General features: G+C 39.9%; 2 protein-coding genes across 5 annotated transcripts in view; one reads left to right on the forward strand and one right to left on the reverse strand.

Annotated features, from left to right (window-relative positions):
* Window positions 1-1,504, reverse strand: part of zdhhc9 (zinc finger DHHC-type containing 9) — a 54,464-nt gene extending 52,960 nt beyond the window's left edge. Inside the window, exon 1 of the mRNA XM_012967852.3 lies at window positions 1,406-1,504. The gene's annotated coding sequence lies outside the window, so the exon portion shown is untranslated. The remainder of the gene's footprint in view (window positions 1-1,405) is intronic.
* A 168-nt stretch (window positions 1,505-1,672) lies between these two features.
* Window positions 1,673-19,776, forward strand: utp14a (UTP14A, small subunit processome component). Of its 4 annotated transcripts, none has more exons than XM_031890391.1 (15): window positions 1,673-1,787; window positions 4,536-4,614; window positions 5,412-5,482; window positions 5,624-5,688; window positions 5,782-5,924; window positions 6,231-6,386; window positions 6,943-7,062; window positions 8,360-8,454; window positions 8,904-9,027; window positions 9,123-9,200; window positions 9,287-9,659; window positions 10,319-10,770; window positions 10,927-11,120; window positions 17,209-17,308; window positions 18,477-19,776. In XM_031890391.1, exons 2-15 carry the CDS (start codon window positions 4,555-4,557, stop codon window positions 18,753-18,755), a joined length of 2,310 nt encoding a protein of 769 aa, XP_031746251.1. In that variant the 5' UTR covers window positions 1,673-1,787; window positions 4,536-4,554; the 3' UTR covers window positions 18,756-19,776. The 4 variants fall into 4 exon arrangements, with proteins under 4 accessions (XP_031746251.1, NP_001008205.1, XP_012823731.1 ...); NM_001008204.1 differs by lacking the exon at window positions 1,673-1,787 and adding an exon at window positions 3,333-3,441 and having other exon boundaries at window positions 18,477-19,015; XM_012968277.3 differs by lacking the exon at window positions 1,673-1,787 and adding an exon at window positions 3,433-3,517.
* The last annotated feature ends 5,051 nt before the right edge of the window (window positions 19,777-24,827 follow it).

Here is a 24,827-nt window from a genome sequence, read left to right on the forward strand (position 1 = left end):
TTCAGAATGACTGACGGGTAGAAACTATGATCTTGTTTAGAGTCATGTACTACAGCTCTACACTAGCATTTTACAGCTCCAGGTTTTTTCTTGAAAGGAGATTTTTTTTCTGCCTTTTTTGGGGTGTGCAGTCATACAGAAGGAGGGTACACTTGAGAGGATGATGCTTTTTGTACTAAAGCCCTTTATTAATTGTGGCTAACACTACGCTTGTTTACAGTGGAATTAATCTATTCCTAGTGTATATAAAAGTATCTCCTGACTGATGTTCTATTTACCACTTTGATGCTGTCTTGTGTGTTACACTGACATAAGACCAGTTCTAGTTTTGTCTGTTTGCCAAATGCTCCACCCTTGGCCTTTGCACTAATCTTGCCTGCCTGCAATCTTTAGAGCTTCTTAACTGGATATGCCCTTAATAATCATTAACTGAATTGGAGCTGTGCCCCAGAAGTTCATTAGGGTTCAAGCTACATTTGTTTTTATTTGGATTACTGCACCCCTCCTACACCCACCCAACACCACTTTATACATTTAAAACACTTTGTATAGCACTATATACATTTTGTTTTCTTTTCTATTTTGTCTATTTCTTCCCATTCCATGCTATTTATAATGACCCTTTTTGATGTAAATATTTTTGAAAATATCTGTCCATTTCTCCACCGATGACATAGCAAAGTTGATTATATACAAAGGTAGATGGAAGAACCTGTCATTTACTGCTCCAAAGATCTCCAATTAACACTTTGACTTTTCCCCACACATTTCAATTAGTTCCATGTCCTGTGCTGTTATTGTACAAGTGTTAGATCTGTACATGATGAATGGAATAATTTTCTTATAGATGGTCAATTTCTCTTCCTAAAATAATGGAGTCAGAATTGGAGTTAGAACAAATTGCCCATCTGTGTAGGGACCTTGAGATAGTTGCTGAGAAAAGAAAATTAAAGGAGAATTAAAGACTTCATTAAAAGGTGGTTTGTTAGGCATCCCTAGTTATGAGTGACCAGCAGGTTGGAGCCTATGTGCTGAGTAACCCCAGAAACACCCTTTAATGGCTGGATAGTTACAGCAAAGGCCAAGTGAGGTGAAGCAAACAGATTTAATGGACCAATAATGGAAGTAACACAACAGATAAAAAGCAGAACAAAAATAAGACTTTAAATACAGGTCTGTGATGAGGCAAAGATAAACAGTCCATAAAGAGGCAAGTTGGTCAGGGCTGGCAGAAGACTGGCAAGGTCTGAAAGGCAGGCTGAGGTCAGTGGTAGGCAGCAGGCAAACAAGGTCGAGTAAACAGGTCAGAGGTCAAACCAGGGGATCCACAGAAGTTTGTATCAATGTATTCTACTGTACAGCGCTGAGTACATAAGTAGCACTTTATAATTAAAGATATACATACCTAAGACGGGTACCAGGTGGGGACAGGAGAACAGGAACATGGAAGGGCACAGGCAGGGAAGTCAGAAATCAGGAACAAGGGATAACAGGCTCAGGAACAACAATGATCAATCAACTGTCTGTTATAAGGAGCCAGCTTATAAAGCCCCTTAATTGCTTGACCAACAACACTTGTGATTAACAAGATGGGTGGAGACAAAAGGGAAACAGGCAAAGATGCTGGATACACATCAGGGCAACTGACCAAGCCCTGCACAAAGAGTCCCCTGTGGCTCAATAGGTTTATGCAGACACAGTTCCACATAAAATCCAAAGTTCAATTCCTTCCAGATCCTGACACTTACAAGGGCCATAGTGCTATGAGAAGAAGAATGACCCATTAGGTGAGAGATGACGACCATAGTAACATTTTACTATGTCAGCAACTTTTCCTTTCCCATTTGGACATCTGTTTTACTTTCTCTCAATCTGAGCTATTATTTTTTTTCCCCATTTTATGCTATAACAAACACCTTCACAAAAACTTCCTACTTAAAATCCCTTATTAGGGCCACACTAAGACATTCAGTAAAATGCGGCAGGCAGTATTGCATATACTCTACATGAAATTAGGTAGAATGTAGGGACACCTGCTGGCAGCTCTAAATATTGTATCTCTTCTGAACAGCCCACTGCTGCAAAACTGACAGGGAATCTACACAATTTTAAAGTTAGGACCAGTGTAAACCAAGAGAAAAAAAGTACTTTTGGTCTGTTTTAGTCAGTTTGCTAAATTAGCCTTTTTCCTGTCCCTTATTTGCACAAAAACTGCTTGACCTGAAAGCAGTCGCTTGTGCGGCTCGCCAAGCTGGAAGACCCTATATGGGTTATATGAGAAACTTTCCATAAAAGGCTGGCCGGCCACTATTGTATCACATAGGTTTTCTGGTTTATATTGTATTGTATATGTATATTGAAATAGCCATGCCCCCACCTAGGGTTGGCCTCAGGCCAATCGGACCTATTGGGCCCCATACCAGCAGGAATAAGCACATAAAGCAGTGAGAGACAGGGACTATTTGCCCACCCTGCCCTGGAACCCTGTGCCAGCTAGCAACACCTTGTGTAGGGGCCATCCCAAAATGGTCCCAATTGAACCCTGCCCTTTACAAGACCAGTCCTGACTTAACCAGCAGTTTTTTCTTCCCTGCCACAGTTACAAGTTCCAGAGTACATGCCTCCCAACTGTCCCAATTTTTGTGGGACAGTCGTGATTTTAACAGCTCAGGCCGCAGTTCCGGATTCTTACTGAAAAGTCCCTCATCTCCCTTTGATCTCCTCAACTAAATGCCAAAAAGATACAATGTTTCTTAAAGGGCAATTTCATCTTTATTTTAGCAAAACTGTAATAACACATAAAAAATGACCAAAACCCCCAGAAATGTGTTCAAACTTTAAATAACCTACCACATTTTGTAAAATGGGAGTTGTATTTAGAGGGTGCTGTTGCTAAAAAAATTGTCCTGGCCAAAAAAATGTCACCTTGATTCACTGTGCATTTCCTTTTGTCCCTCTTTACATTTTTCAAATGTTGGGGGGTATGGAGAGCATAGTAAACAACGAATTACTTAACAGCTGGCCAAACATTAGAAGCAGAGGCACCAACATATAAACACAGTTTTATTTTCCTGTTCTTTTCTAACAAAAGTAGGAGCTGCCAGCACAGGGAAACCGCATTGTGAGTGACCACCCACAGCCTGCAATACCTACCACCATAAGCAGCAGGGCACTATGAGGCAGCTTATGATTGTACAGCAGTACAGTATTGCATCCTTGCACACCACGCCCCCAGGGCGGGGCCTCCCCGCTGCCCTTACACACGTGTAGTTGTGACGCTACAGTCTCGCGAGATGAGACTTTAATCTCGGAAACAGATGCTGGGCAGGAATCGCGGAGTCGGATAGTAACAACGTTGCGGGGCATTTAAGCAGCGATCAGGCGCTGCCGGCTGCATTGAGAGAATCGGGAGTGTCTGGCGAAGAGTGGCACTGTTGTGCGGTACTGAATATTCCTCGTTTCCTGGCTGGGGCTAGAGTCCAGCATGCACTGCGCTGTGCCCACGTGGGGCTGGAAGGCACGCATGTCCGGCATTTGGCACTGATTAGTGGCTTTTAGTTAACAAATAAAGTGTTTAGTAGAAAAGACCAGAGTTAAAGAGAGGCCGCCAGCCTACCATTAAGCTGAGGGGTGATAACAGTGGGAAAAACGCTCTAAAGTGTTTTTCGTGGTTGTGTCATTCATTTGCTAGACCCATTCGCAATATCTATGTGTAAGATACACTCCAAAATGAGATATATACATATATATATATATATAAAAATAAGCCATGAAGATTGGTACGCTCAAGGGACATAAATATAGAAAAACATACTTATTTAGTTTATGTTTCGGTCCTTTGAAGGACCATTCTGAGGCAACTTTTCATGACAAAGATCCCAGGGAGGTTTGACTAAATACCCATTTGTTTTTCTGTATTTTAAAGGGTGTGCCTTTTATTTATGGATAAATGTCATTTCCTTTTGGTAGTCCCAGGGAATTCCCATTTTGCTACCTTAGCACTGTGTGTGCATGCTCGGACTGGCAATCTGTCTATTCCGGCAAATATCAGATGGCTTGCTGTCATAGATATTCATAGACCGTATTTAGTGGGCTGATGGGGGCTCTTTTGGCCTCCTGGAAATACCAAACTGTAAAGGCTTTATCAGGTTTTCCTAGACATTGGTGGTTAAATATTTTCACTGCTAAATGGTTAAAGGAATACTACATCACATGTCTTAGATAATATTGTACAACACTAGCCGGAAACAGTTTTTGTAACAGGCAATAACTTGTAATATGGATAATTACTATGATTTGGTTAACCATAGCAACCACAAGCTATATAGAGTTTTAGGGCCTAAAAGGAATATTCCCAATGCATCCAGTGATTTATAAGAATCTATTTATAAAAATATAATGAATATGGAATAATGGAAAGGTTTTATATAAAACAGTGTTGCTATAAGAATCCAGCCAACATATTGTTAGACAACAGCTTTTAGTTTTTTTTTAACCATTACTAGTGACCTAAAGCTAGTTTTTAATTCTTACAGAATCCAAACATTAGACAAAATGAGTGAAGAAGAAGACTTGTTTGTTCCTGAATATCCAATTAGTGCCAGTGAAGATGAGGTAAGAATGTTGAGATGCTTTTTATATTTGTAATTATTCATGTTTTCAGTGAGTTATGCAGGGGAGAAACAACGTTAAAGGTGGCCTCCCGGTAACATTGTCTGTGTTTAGTAAATTTTGTACAGGAAAATTACTTTTGAGGATACATGATGTGGACTAATGTGGATTGGTTGTTATTTTGATTCTTTATAAAGGGAGCAGTTTATGTGGCCTACTCAGTGTACATGATAATAGAGAAAAGTGTGCAAGGACTACATGAGTTGCCTGTTATGAGTCAAAGCCCAAAGGAAGTCCTTAGGCAGGGTAGAGAGGCTTTAAGGTCTACATGAGGTGTAAAAACAATGTGAAATGACACCTCTGTACATGCAACTTACATGGATTCGTTATCTCTACTAAGAAAGGAGTGATGTCCAACTTGTGGACCTCCTGTTGTTAGATAAGAACTCCAAACATACCTCATTAGTTGGTAGATTCCTGGATTTGTAGGTACAGCATCTGGAGGGACAAGTTCGACACCACTGGGTTTAATGCTGTTGTTATTCATGTAGTAGTCATCTAAAAATATTTCAGTGTGTAGTTCACAATATGTTGTGAGGTTGTCACTTTATTGGTTTTGGCAGATATTGGTCCATGCTCTGTTAATATTGTTTCTTTACGCCAAGCCCAGCCTCTTGGCTTTTTAATCTCCTAATGTCCTCAGATCACCAGAAATCTTGGAAGATGAGTACAGCAGCTTCAAAACCATTTGCATGCATCTCTTTATTAGTGTAAATATAATTATTATTTCTTTATTTCAGGAAGACAGTGATGTTGAGAGGAAGCACCAGAGACTGCTGGATGCTATTTCTTCTTTGGATGGAAAGAAAAGGTTAGCTTTTGTAAAAAAAATAAAAAGTGTACAATTAAATATGGGCTTCATAAACCGTAAAATTCAACTTGGTTTCTGGTTGAAAGGCTGCTTTTATCATGTTTTTTTCTTTTGACATGATGTGCAATTTTGTCTTTTAAGGAGGAAGTTGGCAGAGCGGACAGAGGCCAGTCTGCAGGTTTCTGAATTTGGCATCAGTTCAGAAGGTTGTGCTCTACAAGTTTGTCTGTAAACCTTTTCTGTTAGGAATGTTTGCTGTTAGAAAGTTCTTATTTTTAAACTTCTTGATTTATGTTTAGGTGCTGGAGACAAGATTAGCCTTTCTGATCTTATTGAGCCCATTCAGAAATCCAATTCCTTTTCAACTGTGAAGAAGCAACTGAATAATCTCAATCAAAAGAAAAGTGTGGAACTTCCCCTCAGTAAGGAGGAAACCCAGAGGGTAGGTAGAATTTATAGACTAATGGTGATGCTAGACAGTACCGTAGAAATTCATAATGCAACTTAAAGCTAAATGTATAGTGACCTTTTATTATCCATACAGCTGTTGATATACCCATCTTGCTCTTTTCGACATGCCAAGGCCACCATTGTCCCAGGCATGCTGCGAACATCCCTTATCCCCCATAGACCTTATATGGTGGTGTATTGTTGTGACATCACTTGATAGAATTATTCAATTTGTTTTAAGCTTGTTAATACTTGGTGTCATCTTTATGAGCTAAATTGTGTTTTTTGCTCTTTGCAGATACAAAGAGCAGCGGCATACCAAGAGGCATCCGAGGAAGTTGAAAAATGGGATCATATTGTGAAACAGAATCGGAAAGCTGATCAGTTAGTATTTCCACTCAATCAAGAGATTCTAAAACCTACTCCAATTGAAGAAAAGATAACTGGTTGGACGGTATGGCATTTTAATATTGTATACTTGTCATAATATGGTCCAGGTTGTTAGGGCCAAGCTAGGACCAAAGTTCATTAATTCACCTAGGTCAGTTGGGCTGGAGGATCTAGTATCAAGTGGGCAGGATTAGAAATGGTTACAGTAGATACTATAATTATGATTTTCTTCCTACCCAAAGTTCTGCCACTTCATAATGCGTTCACGCCTCTGACTTTATGCACTTTCCCAGAATAACTGAACCATAATCTTTTCAAGACAATACCTATACTGACTTGTCCTACCTAATTATTAAAGGCAAATACAGTTAAAAGTAAATGCTCGCAATGCTGACATGCATACAAAGTGACACAAAAATTACTATAAAAATTGTGCACAATACTTCTGCACATATACTGTCTCATATGCATCATGAATAAACAAGCTGATTTAAAGAATTCGGAAACCAGTGTCTGGCATGTGCAAATGGCATTGTTTGATGGATGTAATTTTGTTGTGCTTATAATATTTGGATGTTTTCATTAGATTAACTCTGATATAACCTGATATCATTCTTTAGGCACGCACACCACTGGAACAGGAGATTTTTAGCATTCTCCAGAAAAACAAGCAGCCACTAACTGATCCTCTACTTACCCCAGTGGAAGAGGCTTCTCTAAAAGCCATGAGTTTGGAGGAGGTAAGAACAGGATATCGGCAGTATACTTACTTTTTAAGCAGCCTGCTAGACAAACTTCACTGCATCTTCTTATAATCTGCCAGACAAACCTCACTACATCAGGTTCCTTTGATCTTGAGATTAAAGTTCCCCATACACAGGCTGATAGTAGCTTCCGATATTGGTCAGCTTCCGATTCGGCAGCTTATCGGCCCGTGTAGGGGCAGAAACGAGGGGCCTGCCCCACCGATATCTGGCCTAAAATTGGGCAGATATTGATCGGCCAGGTTAGAAAATTCAGTCGGATCAGTGACCGCATCGGCTCGTTGATGTGCTCCCTGAACCGACTGCCCCATTGCCGCCAATATAATTCGATCGTTTGGCCCCAGGGCCAAATGATCGAATTAGTTTTTTTTTTTTTTACCTACACACGCCCCGATATCGCCCACCCGTAGGTGGGGATATCGGGTGAAGATCCGCTCGCTTGGCAATCTCTCCAAGCAAGCGAATCTCAACGTGTAGGGGGACCTTAACATCTTCAAAAAGGGCTTCAGCTGAATGTTAAAGAATAAGTGTGAAACTGAATAGCCATTGGTTATCTCCCTGTAGAATGTAAATCTCTACCAGTCATGGCTACACTTTCATAAGTGAAACTGAGGGAATGAGACTTAAGGATTCAAAAGTGACTTTCTGTATCGTTATGCATTTTATGCCTATTTCAGAAATGCTAATACCTTTTAACAGCAGTGTGCCCCATTTTGTAGCATAATTGTCATTAAATATTACCCATGATTACACAAAAACACTTAGGGGGGAGATTTACTAATCCACGAACGGACCGAAAGTGTCCGAATGCGTTTTTTCGTTTGTTTATTTTCCGCAACTTTTTCGTCGCCGTCGTGAAAGATTGTATTGTCGCAACGAGTACGAAAGTTTCGGATTCATTCAAGCTTCGGTATCGTGACTTTCCTTGGGCCAGGTTGGAGCTACACAGTGCCATTTATTCCTATGGAAGGCTTCCAAAATCATGCAAAGTCAGAAAGGTTTTTCCGCCATTCACGATCGTTCAATTTGAAAAAGTCGCGACGGCGATGAAATAGTCGCGCAAAATACAAAAAAAATTGCGACAGTGACGAAAAAGTCGCAAAATTTTCGCTTCCAATCCGATTTTTTTCCCATTCGGATTCATGGATTAGTAAATATGCCCCTTAGTATGCCTCTAGAGATAGCAGCTGACATAGCTTCTGCTTTGCAATATAAGCTGTACTCAGCCAGCCATGCCGTGATTAGCCAATTTAAAATGTCTTCTTTTACTTAGGCCAAGCTTCGGCGGGCAGAGCTCCAGAAAGCCAGAGCACTACAGTCTTATTATGAAGCAAAAGCACGGAGAGAAAAGAAAATTAAAAGCAAAAAGTAAGTGGCTCTTGTTTTCAGTTTACTTTGTTTTACTTGTTTTGTTGCTTTTCAAACTGGAATAGTCATTTTTTTCACATTTGCACTCTTGTAGAGACTATTCTCTGCATTGCATAAAGCCTACAATATTTGGTAAAAATCTATATATTGCTTAAACAAAATGTCAAGGGGTAACTTTGCAGCACTGTGTGCCACCCCCCACCATGGATTTGTAATGAACCATGTTGCTGGGTTTCTAAGTCTCTCAGGTAGTGCTAGGTTTTTGCTTGAATCTTCAGCTCTTATTGATAATAACTCTACTGGGACAAAAAAAAGTAGCCATAGCTTATCTTTTATTATTCTGGATTCCTTGAAGCTCAGCATCTCTCACAGTAAAGCTAGTTGGCAACATTTGCATTGCCTTTGTTTCTATGCACTTTTTTGCTAAGCGAGATGTGACTGCTTTGTAGGTTCCATAAGGTGCTGAATAGAAGTAAGCAGAAAGAAACGCTGAAGGAGTTTGAGGAACTGAAAAAGACCAATCCAGAAGCTGCACTAGAGGAACTGCAAAAGCTTGAAAAAGCAAGAATGGAGGTGACTGACAAAGCTGGATAAGATATCCTCGATAACATAATTTTCTTTGGAGTTGAACTATAGATTCTGATTTCAGTATTAATGTTTCATTTCAGGAGCGCATGTCCCTAAAACATCAAAACAGTGGTAAATGGGCCAAATCAAAAGCCATTATGGCAAAATATGATGATGATGTAAGTATTCTTTGCCAGGTGGGAAGTATTTTGCTCCTATTTGCTTGTTTTGTTTTCTTAATTTGTTCTACTTATAAATTTACTAGGCCCGTAAAGCAATGCAGGAGCAGCTGCAAAAAAATAAGGAGCTGACGAGGAAAATCGAGGTTGTGTCAGAAAGTGAGGGAAGTGAAGAAGAGGAAATTATCCCTGATTTTGTTAATGATGCACAAGTAAACCTTGAGGGGCCAAACCCATGGATGACAGGAAAACTGAGCAGTGAAACAAAGGACGTTGCTCAAGATGTAGATTGCAAGATGCAGTCTGATACAGAGGAAGATAACAATATCAAGGCAACAGAGAAAGATAGTGACCCTGAAGAGGAGCTTTCAGAAGATGAAGTTTTGCTCAAAGAATTTGAGGATAAAAGATGCGAGAGAAGAGAACAAGCAAAAGAAATGTGTCTTGATAGTGAGCCTGGTGAGTCCTTCTAATGTGGTGGAGTACCAGATTATGTTTTAGTTGTAAGAGCCTGAATGTTATTGGGCTAAGCTGTATAATCATGTGACATATGGAGAGAATGCTACAAAGTGCCAATCTGTGCATGATTACATTGATTTACCTGTGGGTTCTTTTTATAAATCAGGTGGTTTGTAAATATTAAAAATCCAGAACTAGCCCTCCTCCTCTATACGCACATCCTGTCCATTAACTCTCCTACCTTCAGTGCTGCTCATAGCTGTCATTTATTTGATTACTATTAAAATGTGCAGTGATTGGGCCTGTGCTTCAGGATCCTTTTCCTTTCTATAAGATTTATTTTGGTCTCTACTAAGTATTGCAGTACTTTTTATTATTTAAAAAGAGAAATAGCACAGATTGTCATCCCCTTAATTATACTGCTTGAATTTTTTTACTTCTAAATTATCTAATTCATTGATATATGGTTCTGTATCCACTAAGTACATTCTGTGTTTATTATGGAGTGACTTTAAATGGGTCACATATCCAGTATTAATGATGATTAATTATGTCATTTTTGACTTTTAAATTTGTTAGGACTTTTTATTAAAGAATTTATGAATTACTCGCAGGACATACTAAATAATCTTGCAAAAACGTATTTATGTGTATGACAGGTCATCCTTCAGTACTGGATCAAGAAAAAGTGGAGGCAGAGGCTGATGAGACTGGGGAGGAGCAGGTTTCTGAATTTAATCAACTTTTCCAAAAACTCTTAGAGCAAAATAAAAGCCAAAAAAAAGAAAGGAAGAAGAAGTCTGGTGGTAAAACAAATGAACCGGTCACTGAAGCTGAGGAAATAGCAGTTGAGGGACCACTGCTGGTGGGGCGACTAGAAAGAAAACAAGACTTAGAAGAAGTAAGTGCCTTGGCTGGCGAAGAATGGGAAGATGAACAATCCACATCATTAATGGTATCTACTAAGGATGATCAGACAAAAAAAGTATCACAGTCAGGAAAAAAGAAAGTGGCCAAGAAATCTGAGATTATTGATTACAATAAGATTCTTCCTGTGAAAGCAACTAGAATCCATACCCCGTTACTGCCAACTACTGTGGATGATGAGGAGGTAAGTGAACAGTGCATGCTTCAGATAAGAAGCCAGGAGTGTGTACCCATATTTGCAGCATCAGTTATGCAGATATCTTTCACAAAGCATATTTAAAAATAATGTAAACATAAACCCAAGTTAAGAATAAGGTTATCCTTATCTGTTTTTGTACAGGATGAAGAACAATTAGATGATCAAAAGATGATAATCAAGGAAGCATTTGCAGGTGATGATGTAGTCAATGACTTTCTGAAAGAGAAGCGCAGTGCAGAGCAAGCAGGGAAACCAAAGGACATCAGCCTAGTGCTGCCTGGCTGGGGAGAATGGGGAGGGACTAATTTAAAGGTCAGCAAGAAGAAAAAACGAAAGTAAGTTATATTGTGGCATGTTGTAATGGTTTAGTACTATTGGAAAATTGCTATATATGCTATATATACTATATATGGCCAGAGTACATTGAGAACAAACACCCATATGTGTTAGAAGGCATTAATTGTCCAGGTGCAGCCACCCTTCACAGCTAGAAAGATGTTTGCTTTTATACAGGTAACTAGTAAATGAATGCACTTGGATAAGCTTAGTGTTTATTGCATCACATTAAAACACTTCCTTCTAGCCATGGTATTCTGTATCAGATCTGGATCTAACTGGATGAGAAATGTTAAGGTCTATATTTCTTCTCTTCAGTATATAACCTATATTTTTAGTACTACAGAGCGGACTAGTCCTTGGTCAAACAATTAGCAAAAAATGGCACTCTTGGCTTTTTTGGCTACCCCTTTGGCTTGAATTTAATCCCCTTTCCTGAAATGATCGACTAACTGACTCAGATTACACTCTTCATGATGTTTTGGAATAACTGCCTATTTCTCCCTGTTTTTTTCCAGTTAACCTTTTTAGTTTTTTAAACCTTTGTCTTTTCTCATTTCTGCGAGAAGAGAGAAAAAAAAGAAATATAGTGTAATACTGTTATTGCTTCACAATGTGCACTCTTATGTGCTTTTTAACACCAGTGATGACTTTTACTTATATCGCCCTTTTGTGCCCAGTTGTGATATCCCTTTCCGATTGCCAATCTACTTACAAGACCCCCTTCGGGTTATATGGCATCCAATTGGTTCACTTGTAGCTCACGACTCTCTGCTTTCCCACCTCTTCATTTCAGGCAGTGTTAGGAACCACTACACATAGGTAAATTTCCAACTTTAGCAACTTTAGGTTAATTTCACGACTTTTCTTCCCCTTCTGTGCACTAACTGTGGGATAAACGCCATATGTGTTAAAACTTAAATACTTTAATACAAATAAAACTTACCAATACACTCACAAACAGAGTATTGGATGCATGTGTCAGGAGTCACTGGTATGGATCAGGTGGCTGCTCCTTTTTCTTTCCCTGTTCAAGACCTGCAGTATCGTTCCTGGGTTCAGCAGTCCTGCCCTGTATAGTGCTCCTCTCTGCGTCCTCTCACTGCTGACGTGTTTCGCCACTTCCGGCTTACTCCTGAGCGATGACCTCACTACATCTTGGCTATGCTTAAATATCCCACAGTTCAAAATGTCCAAACTTTATTGTACCATTTGTTTGCACAATGTCTCTAAGTCTCAAAGACCTGTTACTCTGCCTTTAAATAGTCCACCTCTACTCCACTCATTAATCTAAATTAGTAGCACCTGTCTGAGCTTTTTTAAAGACACCTGTCCACCCCACAGTCAGTCAGACTTTAACTGCTACCATGGGCAAGACCAAAAAGCTGTCAAAATACACCAGAGACAAAATTGTGGACCTCCACAAGGCTGGAAAGGGCTACGGGGCAATTGCCAAGCAGCTTGGTGAAAATAGATAGACTGAAGAGGCTAAAGAGGACTGTCAGTCTCCCTAGGACTGGGGCTCCATGCAAGATCTCACCTTGTGGGGTATCACTGATGATAAGAAAGGTGAGGAATCAGCCCAGAACTACAAGGGAGGAGCTGGTCAATGACATAAAGAGAACAGGGACCACAGTTTCAAAGGTCACTGTCGGTAGAACACTACGCCGTCATGGTTTCAAATCATGCATTGCATGGAAGGTTCCCCTGCTCAAGTCTTCACATGTCCAGGCCCGTCTGAAGTTTGCCAATGACCATCTGGATGATCCAGAGGAGGCATGGGAGAAAGTCATGTGGTCAGATGAGACCAAAGTAGAACCTTTTGGTCTAAACTTCACTCGCCGTATTTGGAGGAAAAATAAGGATGAGTTGCATCCCAAGAACACCATCCCTATTGTGAAGCATGGGAGTGGTAACATCATGCTTAGGGGGTGCTTTTCTGCGAAGGGGACAGGAAGACTGCACTGTATTAAAGGAACAGTAACACTAAAAAATGTTTTAAAATAATTAAAATATAACGTACTGTTGCCCTGCACTGGTAAAAGTTGTGTGTTTGCTTCAGAAAGACTACTATAGTTAATAGAAATAGCTGCTGTGTAGCCACGGGGGCAGCCATTTAAATTGAAAAAAGGAGAAAAGGCACAGGTTACATAAGAAGATACCAGATAAACTGTGTAGAATACAATGGGAATCTGTTACTTATCTGTTATCTGCTTAGTAACCTGTGCCTTTTCTCCTTTTTTAAATTTAAATGGCTGCCCCCATGGCTACACAGCAGGGTATATATATAAACTGCAGTAGTGTTTATGAAGAAAACACACAACTTTTACCAGTGCAGAGCAATAGTACATAATATATTAATTATTTCTATACACTTTCATTTTTTGGTGTTACTGTTCCTTTAAGGAGAGGATGAATGGGGCCATGTATTTTGAAATTTTAACCGACAACCTCCTTCCCTCAGTCAGAGCATTGAAGATGGGTTGTGGCTGGGTCTTCCAACATGACAATTACCCACGACAACCAAGGAGTGGCTCCGTAAGAGGCTTATCAAGGTTCTGGAGTGGCCTAGGTAGTCTCCAGACCTAAATCAAATAGAAAATCTTGGAGGGAGCTGAAACTCCATATTGCTCAGCGTCAGCCCTGAAACCTGACCGATCTAGAGGAGATCTGTGTGGAGGAGTGGGCCAAAATCCCTGTTGCAGTGTGTGCAAACCTGGTCAAGAACTACAGGAAACGTTTGACCGTTGTATTTGCAAACAAAGGCTTTTTTACCAAATATTAATACTGATTTTCTCAGGTGTTCAAATACTTATGTGCAGCAGTGCAATACAAATACATTCTTTAAAAATCATACAATGTGATTTCCTGAATTTTTTTTTAAATGCTGTCTCTCACAGTGGGAATGTACCTACAATGGGAATTTCAGACCCCTCCATGATTTCTAAGTAGGAGAACTTGCAAAATCGCAGAGTGTTGAAATACTTCTGTTCCTCACTGAATGTGGCCAGATCGCACTAGGTTACTTGGAAAATGTGTGTGACCAAGTTGGACAATATGGATCTGCAGTGCATGTAGTTCTCTTCCAGACAGTGGGCCCACTGATTGCTGGATTAGGAGATCTTTTGTTTTGTGTTTTAACAAACAACTTTGGTGTATTTGCACTAAAGAGTAATTGCTACTGATTGCTTTAGGGCCACTCGTTTTTTGTGGAAGTCTCTCAGATAGTCATGCCTCACACTATACATATATTTTGGCTTGGGGACTAAACAACTGATTAGTTTATCTTTTCTGTCATTGTGTCATTTCCTGGCTTCTTTTATTGGCAAATGATAAATTGAGAATTATCTTTTCAGAGGCTATCTTACATCTGCCAGGAGATTCACTTTAGGGCTCTGGCACACGGGGAGATTAGTCGCCCGCGACAAATCTCCCTGTTCGCGGGCGACTAATCTCCCCGAGTTGCCATCAGAGAGCCGTCAGTTTCCATCCCACCTGTGAACATGTAAGTCGCCTTTGGGATGGCACACACGGCGGAGCGATTTCGATGGTACATGCTGCGCAGGCGATTTGCCGAAATCGACTGCGCAGCATGTACCATCCCACCGGCGACTTACATGTTCGCCGGTGGGATGGTAGTTCGGGGAGATTAGTCGCCCATGACAAGGGAGATTTGTCGCGGGCGACTAATCTCCCCGTGTGCCAGAGCCCTTAGGCAGAAGTATGTTTAGTAGATACAGTGGTTAAACCATTCTGCAGTAAAGTGCTTTGACTAGAGGCACCTGGGAAGAATAAGAAATGTGGCAACACTGCACTGCTTTTGTCTCTAGGCTAGTGCATTTCATTTCCTACAAGCTTTCCTTGCCATTTAGGGCTCTGGCACACGGGGAGATTAGTCGCCCGCGACAAATCTCCCTGTTCGCGGGCGACTAATCTCCCCGAGTTGCCATCAGTTGCCATTCCACCGGCGAAAATGTAAGTCGCCGGAGGGATGGCACACACGGCGGCGGCACAATTTCGACAAATCGCCGAAAATGCCTCGCGAGGCAACTTCGGCGATGTGCCAAAATCGCCTGCGCAGAGTATACCATCCCACCGGCGACTTACATGTTCGCTGGTGGGATGGTAGTTTGGGGAGATTAGTTGCCCGTGACAAGGGAGATTTCTAAAGCATTTACTGATTTATGAGCCACAGCCCAGAGTGTAGGTGAAAAGAAATGTTTATGGGCAGTGATACTGGTGAATTCTGCCTTTGTTCTGGGTTGCTCAGAAGCATCTTGGTTTTCCAGGACCCATCTGTAACCTTTTCAGGTTATGCTGTATTTGGTTTGTGCAGGGCTGAAAGTGGTAGAGCTATTCAGTGTATTTGTGTAGAACAAGTGCACATAAATTGACATATTGAGTTTGCTATGTTATTGTCTCACCACCTCCTTTCGGGGCCCCAGGCAGTAAGATGACTATTGTGCTCCATGTCGGATGAACAATAATGCATTTTGGGCTTGAAAAACGCATTTTCAAAAGTCATGAATTAGTCTGCATTACTGTCCTGACATAAAGCACTACGGCAGCTTCAGTAAATGTGCACAATTGTAGCACCAAAGATGGTAAAAATCACAGGTATGTACAACTGATTGAGGCAGCATTTTGGTCATGGTTACAAGTAAACCAGCAGTATTAGCTGGCCGCTTGACAGGCAGTTAGTGCTTCTGAAATGTTTTCCAACTCAGCTATAAACTTGCCATATTTATGGGCAGATATTGGAAGCTCAATTTTATTTAGATTCTGCACAGTTACCTGCTGTTTAAAGTGAAGAGGCTAAAAGATTCCTTTAAAATAAATAAAATGGTGCATTACAGAAACAGATACCACAGCAGTTTTATAAGCTTTATTGTAAGACTGAGGTAAACCTTACCAGTAACATGATCAAAGATGTAATATTTCTCCCACAAGTACAACTTAAAGTGGCTGCCAGGCTTTCTTAAAATTATTATTTAACAGCATTACATTTCTGAATAATTCCTTGTGGACGCTTCTGTCGTTAATGCGCTCATAAAATACTGTATATCTCCGTTCTCCTAAGAATTGGTTGCGGAAGCCTCCATTTCATTATTTGCTGTTATCAACTTTGTTGACAGTGCCTTTTCCATTCAAATGAAGCCTTCTCAGGCAAGTTATTGAGCAAAAATATATATAAAAAAGGGTGATTTCTTATCTTTAGAAGTAACTGGGATATCTTCACTGCTGAACTTATTTTATTGCAGAAATAGGTAATGTACTTTGATTATTATGGAAGGACGTTGGGGAAATGCAAAGATGCTAATAGGGTGTTTTTGATTTCAGATTCTCTTGCAAAGTGTAATCTAGTAAGGGTCCCTTGTTGCGTTAAGCTGCTCATATCTCACTGTGCTTTTAGTTTGTGTGCAGTACCTGTGATATGATTATTGCTTGCATGAAGCCATTGGGATTTGTGTGTTGTTTTGATTTGTATCTATAGGTAAATGATGTGATTTACAAAGCAAAAAAGATTTAACCATCATTGCCTTGTTCCCCTTATAATATTTGTTGAAGAGCTAATGAAATTTATTTTCATAGGTAGATTAGAGTGCAACTGAATATTGTGGCATGTTAGTAATATTGTTTTATTTGCTACATTTATTTTTTATATTCCACTCAGACTTCCAACCAGTCACCCTGATGCCATGGTTTATCTTTAAATCTAAGGGTTTCTTGGGTTTTGCTGTTTATGATAATATTGAACATTTAAATCTTTGACATCACACTTGTCCCATTGGGACCCCTGATATGTTTATCAGGGGTCTCAAATAGGGCTAAATAGGAGCATAATACTTGGTACTTGGCCTGTTCAGCTTCCTGTAATAAAGAAACAAAATAAATCTGCATGCAGACCAGAGAGAGGTTGTCTTGGGGGCTGTACAGAGTAATTTTAGGGAATTTAAAATTAAAAGGCTTACGTATCCTTTAAAATTCTTGAACGCCAATTGCAGGTGGTGGGGATATAGTCCACAGGGCAGGATGCACTTAGAATTTTGTCAACTGTGTGTTTCAATGTTAAATTTATTTTCATAGGTTTATTATCAAAGCCCCTCCAGCACCACCAAGAAAGGATCAACGTCTTCCTAATGTTATCATAAATGAGAAGAGGAATGTCATGGCAGCTGCTCATCAGGTATGTGTTCAGTATTACCTGGTACCCAATATTTCAAAATATATTTCATTATCTTTTGACATGGCCTTGATAAGGGCAGCTTTCAAAGTCTTTTGTTGGAGCCATATCATTACAAGAGCTCATAGCCTGCTTATCTTGTAAATACAATGTGTCTAGTTTAGATTATTTAGGACTGTCACCTCAATTAGTAAATAAAATCATTTAGTTCCATGTAAAGCAGTGACACTGTGACCATATTTGGCCTAAAACAGGTGATATCTGGAAGCAGAAATGTAGCCAACAGCTGGTTGCTACATGACAGCATGTACTGTCCCTTGTTTGTTCCACGCCATTTACTTGCTAAAGTTGCTCTGTTATATACTACACACAGAGAATGGAACTAGGCAGGCGTTCAGGCATGGAGCAAGTGAGGCCTACTTACAGAAATAATTCCAGAGACACTTTTGCATCTACATGTAGGGAGGTGGAGGTGTTTGTGACTCCAGCAAGTTCAGATATTCGGATGTTACATCTGTGCACACAATTATTCTCTGGATCATTATTCTTCTTTTGAACTTAAAAATAGAGTGCTGGAAATCACCACTTTAACATGTAGATAAAAAATGTGTTTTAATTGTTAGGATGATGTGATATGGGAAGACATATTTAGCAGTTTTGTACCTGTATTTTTATTTTATCAGGTCCAATGCATTTAGAGTGAGAGCCCAATGTCAAACCTCCGCACTTATTCCATTTGGTTCAAATAATACAGACAACTTGCATGTTCCATGCTAATGTGGCAGCTGAGGTCAGAAATAACAGTTGCTGCTCACATTAAGTCAAAACTTAATGTTTATGGCAATTGATTGTTTATGTAATGTAGATCTCCTTTTTTGAAAAACATGCATGAAAACCAGGAAGATGGAACGAGGGCAAATATTTTATTATTTGTAGTAGGATGTCCTCAGAGACAACTCAATGTTTTCTTCACGTTTTTCCCCTGAACCTAACTGCAGCTCCAAACATAACGTGCCATTGGCCTCAAAGCAGCCCGCATGGTTGTACTGCATAAAGGATAGTATAACTGTAGTTTCTGTCTCTTCACTGGGTTATCATTCCATTGCAAAAGATGTTATCCTTTTTAAATGTGCCAACATCACAAATATATGCTCCTTTTATTATTTTCCAGGTCAACCAGCTTCCTTTCCCCTTTAATAACCGTCAGCATTTTGAGAGCAGCATTCGAGCCCCAGTTGGCAGTACTTGGAACACACAAAAGGCTTTCCAAAAACTGACTGCTCCCCGAGTTGTCACCAAACAGGGACATATCATAGAACCAATCACACAAGATGTTTTCCAGAAGCACACCTCAACAAAAAAACCTGCCGTGGAACTGAACAGCCGGAAAAAACAAGGAAATGACTCTTTCCACAAATCAACTAGCAAAAGAAAGAAAATGTCTTCGTAATCTGTTGCACATTAGTTTGTTTCTTTTACCTACAGTGACAGTAGAACATCATTTTTTAATTATACTGTTTCCCAGTGACTTTTTTCCTTAACGACTTGACAAGGAATATCAAAGAGCATAAAGCTTGGTCAAAAAAATTTGCTGTGTCATGTTCCCAGTTTTACTGATGTAAAAATCCATCTGAAAATTAAATGTAAGTTCATGGAATATAGGACTTGCAGAGACCATAAAAAGAACATAAAGGTATTTTATCCTCAAAATTATTCTGTTTATGAGGTGCTGGTTTCCTACTCTTGTAGACATTGCCTGGCACATTCAGTTCCACGTTATATCAATATGAATATTGCTAAATTTGCCAACTCCGAACTGCTTGGCTGTCAAAGGTGAAAAAAAAGAGTGCTATGTGAAAGATGACTAAATTTGCCATGCCTGAGGATGGTGCCGATATAGAGCCATACCTCACTCTGTTTTGCCCATAAAGGATAAGTAAACCTTTAAAATAAGTGAATGTAGAATTGAAGAGAGTGCTATTCTAAGCACTTTTGAAATTTACATTCATTATTTTTTTTTTTAATTTCAAGATTCAAAGATATTAATGGAGAAGGAAAGTCTCAATCACTGAAAGATGCTGAAATGTTAGGCACACCCCCTCCCCCCCAAGTGGTGCTTACTTGATACCCTTTGCCGTTATTCCTGTTAGCAGAAAGCTGTATTGGCCTGGGGTTAATGTGACCGAGCGATCTTCCATCTTCGTGCCGATTGCACAGTTGAGTAGAAAGTTAAACTTTAACAAAAAGAGTAGTCTTTTTTTATTCTACTGCACATGCATAAGAAAGAATATTTTGATAGAATAAGAGCTTGCACACAAATAATCACAGGCACAGTGGTAGTATTAAAAAGTAAATATCTTTTATATAGTATACAGATTTAACAAAAGTCAATTTCAATCAATAGAATACAATACAGTCAATAACACATGATTCTAGAAGATAATACATACCAGAAAAGACACACAGGTAAGCGGATACACTTGCCAAAGATGAAAATTTCCCCAATGTTTCAGCACAGGAAGCCTTTCTCAAGGGGAATCCTCTAGGTAAATTGGGCTGGTATAGTTTTCTTCTAACAGGAGCACCAGCCTGGGGTATAGAAATGTGTCTGCACTATATATATGACAGGAAATTCCAGGCAACAAATTAATTTTGTTACAACAATGCCACCTGCTGGTTAGAATCCCACAGTGAGCTAGTCGAGGAGCTTGTTAGGTGAAAGGAGGAGGACTGGTCTGATGTTCTTATGGTTAGGAAAAAACATCAGAAAAAAGAAGAAAGAACTTTTCTTACAGCTTTGCAACCAGAAGAACATCAGACCAGCCTTTCTTTCCTCAACTGCATCCTGGTTGAAAATAGACACGCAGGTGGTGCTGTAGGAACAAAATCCGTTCATGTTAACAGTACACATTCACATGAATATTTTCCTTGAAAAAAAATAAAATAAATAAAATAATATTAATTGCAAAAGTGCTTAGAATAGCACTCTCATCAATTTGACATTCACTTATTTTAAAGGTATATTTATTATAGAAACCGTTTATAGACACTGATGATTATGCCTATTGCATTATATTTTATATTAATGAATTTACATACATTAATTTAAAAAAAAAAAAAAAAAAAAATATATCTATATAAATATGCTTATATCTGTGGTATACTTTTGTTTTTTTGTTTATCAAATAAAAAGATTGTAGAACCTAGTTGTAGTTTATATAATATTCCCTGCCCATGCCAAATTAGACAAAAGCTGGGGTAGGGAAACTCATTTTTCAGTGCCACCAATTAACATTAAAAAGAAACAATAGCATTAATGGGGTGGTAAATAGTGATGGGCGAATCTGTCCGGTTTCACTTCGCCGATAAATTCCCGAAACGGTGAAAAATTCTCAAAACGTGGCTATCGAGAAATGGTGAAACATGGAAATTCCCAGAAAATCCATGCCTGCCGAAAAATTTTGCTCATCACTAGTGCTAAAGGTTGTAGGGGGAAGGTTAAAAATGAACTTTGAGAAAATAAGAAAACAAAAAAGTTCCCAAGCTATACACTCCAGTAATCATAGAATCATACTGGTGTATATAAAAATCAATGGAAATGTCCATAGTCTAGTTCATATACAGTGGTGTGAAAAACTATTTGCCCCCTTCCTGATTTCTTATTCTTTTGCATGTTTGTCACACTTAAATGTTTCTGCTCATCAAAAACCGTTAACTATTAGTCAAAGATAACATAATTGAACACAAAATGCAGTTTTTAAATGAAGGTTTACGTTATTAAGGGAGAAAAAAAACTCCAAATCTACATGGCCCTGTGTGAAAAAGTTATTGCCCCCCCTAAAAAATAACTTAACTGTGGTTTATCACATCGGAGTTCAATTTCTGTAGTCACCCCCAGGCCTGATTACTGCCACACCTGTTTCAATCAAGAAATCACTTAAATAGGAGCTACCTGCATGGGCGTCCGCAGAAAATTTTCCAAGGGGGGGCAAGTAAGCTAGTATCATCCTGCAACAGACAAATATATATATATATATATATAAATATATATATATATAAATATATATATTTTTTTTGCAGGATGATACTAGGGGAGGCTAAAGATGGCCCATACACAGACTGACCTACAGCTAATGTGACACTTAGTGGATTCGCTGCTGGCGTAAAAAGTTAACCTCCCAACTACCTCTTGCCGTTCCCACTGACTCCCAGGGATACTGTACAAAAGTGCGGGGGGGGCTTTTTTGTTTTTACCCTAAAATGTTTAGTATGTTAAAGTATTTATACGCGCATTTCTGTGAGGGGATCTGCAAACATTTGTGTTTGTGATCAGGGCTAGTTCGCATTCAAATTCACTTTTATTTTTAATGGTTTTTCAGTTATTTAGCTTTTTGTTCAGCAGCTCTCCATTTGGTATTTCAGCAGCTATCTGGTTGCTAGGGTCTTATTTACCCTAGCAACCAGGTAGTGGTTTAAACAAGAGATGGGAATATGAATAGTTAAGGGGCCTACTTGGAAAAATAAGTAATACAAAATTATAATAATAATAAAATTGTAGCCTCACAGAGCAATATTTTTGGCCCCCATTTGAAATCTGTATAGAGGCAGAACAGAGGCCTGTGTATAGTACCTGGGTATAGTACCTGTGTATAGTGCCTGTGTATAGTACCTGGGTATAGTACCTGGGTATAGTACCTGTGTATAGTGCCTGTGTATAGTACCTGGGTATAGTACCTGTTTATAGTGCCTGTGTATAGTACCTGGGTATAGTACCTGTGTATAGTGCCTGTGTATAGTACCTGGGTATAGTACCTGTTTATAGTGCCTGCGTATAGTGCCTGGGTATAGTACCTGGGTATAGTACCTGTGTATAGTGCCTGTGTATAGTGCCTGGGTATAGTACCTGCGTATAGTACCTGCGTATAGTACCTGCGTATAGTACCTGCGTATAGTGCCTGCGTATAGTGCCTGGGTATAGTGCCTGCGTATAGTGCCTGGGTATAGTGCCTGCGTATAGTGCCTGGGTATAGTGCCTGGGTATAGTACCTGGGTATAGTACCTGGGTATAGTGCCTGGGTATAGTACCTGGGTATAGTACCTGTGTATAGTGCCTGTGTATAGTACCTGTGTATAGTACCTGTGTATAGTACTTGTGTATAGTGCCTGTGTATAGTACCTGTGTATAGTGCCTGTGGGATGAAATCTGCAGCAAAAGTTGAGAGTTGGTTCTCAGGTAAAGTTACAGCTGCAGATTCTTCTTTTCAGTCTTCATTTGTTTCCAGTTTGCAAAATCTCCCGAGCCCTGTGTGCATCTGTGCTCTGATTGGTCAATTTTACTGTCTGTCAAGGAAGCTGTGCTCTGATTGGAGAATCCACAAGAAGAAAGATCCAATCGGAGCACAGCAAAAACGGGCTTGAGGAGACAGTGCAGAAAGTAAGGTTTTTTTTGCTACTTTTCCAGGGGGGGGCAAGTGCCCCCTCTTGCCCCCTTCTGTGGACGCCCATGGCTACCTGACACAGAGAAGTAGACCAAAAGCACCTCAAAAGCTAGACATCATGCCAAGATCCAAAGAAATTCAGGAACAAATGAGAACAAAAGTAATTGAGATCTATCAGTCTGGTAAAGGTTATAAAGCTATTTCTAAAGCTTTGGGACTCCAGCGAACCACAGTGAGAGCCATTATCCACAAATGGCAAAAACATGGAACAGTGGTGAACCTTCCCAGGAGTGGCCGGCCGACCAAAATTACCCCAAGAGCACAGAGACAACTCATCCGAGAGGCCACAAAAGACCCCAGGACAACATCTAAAGAACTGCAGGCCTCACTTGCCTCAATTAAGGTCAGTGTTCAGGACTCCACCATACGATAGAGACTGGGCAAAAATGGCCTGCATGGCAGATTTCCAAGGCGCAAACCACTTTTAAGCAAAAAGAACATTAAGGCTCGTCTCAATTTTGCTAAAAAAAATCTCAATGATTGCCAAGACTTTTGGGAAAATACCAGAGCTGTGCTCTGATTGGAGAATCCACAAGAAGAAAGATCCAATCGGAGCACAGCAAAAACGGGCTTGAGGAGACAGTGCAGAAAGTAAGGTTTTTTTTGCTACTTTTCCAGGGGGGGGCAAGTGCCCCCTCTTGCCCCCTTCTGTGGACGCCCATGGCTACCTGACACAGAGAAGTAGACCAAAAGCACCTCAAAAGCTAGACATCATGCCAAGATCCAAAGAAATTCAGGAACAAATGAGAACAAAAGTAATTGAGATCTATCAGTCTGGTAAAGGTTATAAAGCTATTTCTAAAGCTTTGGGACTCCAGCGAACCACAGTGAGAGCCATTATCCACAAATGGCAAAAACATGGAACAGTGGTGAACCTTCCCAGGAGTGGCCGGCCGACCAAAATTACCCCAAGAGCACAGAGACAACTCATCCGAGAGGCCACAAAAGACCCCAGGACAACATCTAAAGAACTGCAGGCCTCACTTGCCTCAATTAAGGTCAGTGTTCAGGACTCCACCATACGATAGAGACTGGGCAAAAATGGCCTGCATGGCAGATTTCCAAGGCGCAAACCACTTTTAAGCAAAAAGAACATTAAGGCTCGTCTCAATTTTGCTAAAAAAAATCTCAATGATTGCCAAGACTTTTGGGAAAATACCTTGTGGACCGACAAGACAAAAGTTGAACTTTTTGGAAGGTGCGTGTCCCGTTACATCTGGCGTAAAAGTAACACAGCATTTCAGAAAAAGAACATCATACCAACAGTAAAATATGGTGGTGGTAGTGTGATGGTCTGGGGTTGTTTTGCTGCTTCAGGACCTGGAAGGCTTGCTGTGATAGATGGAACCATGAATTCTACTGTCTACCAAAAAATCCTGAAGGAGAATGTCCGGCCATCTGTTCGTCAACTCAAGCTGAAGCGATCTTGGGTGCTGCAGCAGGACAATGACCCAAAACACACCAGCAAATCCACCTCTAAATGGCTGAAGAAAAACAAAATGAAGACTTTAGAGTGGCCTAGTCAAAGTCCTGGCCTGAATCCTATTGAGATGTTGTGGCATGACCTTAAAAAGGCGGTTCATGCTAGAAAACCCTCAAATAAAGCTGAATTACACCAATTCTGCAAAGATGAGTGGGCCAAAATTCCTCCAGAGTGCTGTAAAAGACTCGTTACAAGTTATCGCAAACGCTTAATTGCAGTTATTGCTGCTAAGGGTGGCCCAACCAGTTATTAGGTTCAGGGGGCAATTACTTTTTCACACAGGGCCATGTAGGTTTGGATTTTTTTTCTCCCTAAATAATAAAAACCCTCATTTAAAAACTGCATTTTGTGTTTACTTGTGTTATCTTTGACTAATAGTTAAATGTGTTTGATGATCAGAAACATTTTGTGTGACAAACATGCAAAAGAATAAGAAATCAGGAAGGGGGCAAATAGTTTTTCACACCACTGTATGCATGTGTAACTTATGTCCAGTGTTGCCTCCTCCCTTGGTTGGTCAGGATTCTACAAACAACGTCAT

The sequence above is a fragment of the Xenopus tropicalis genome, chromosome 8, assembly GCF_000004195.4.
Source record: "Xenopus tropicalis strain Nigerian chromosome 8, UCB_Xtro_10.0, whole genome shotgun sequence".
Taxonomy (NCBI): domain Eukaryota; kingdom Metazoa; phylum Chordata; class Amphibia; order Anura; family Pipidae; genus Xenopus; species Xenopus tropicalis.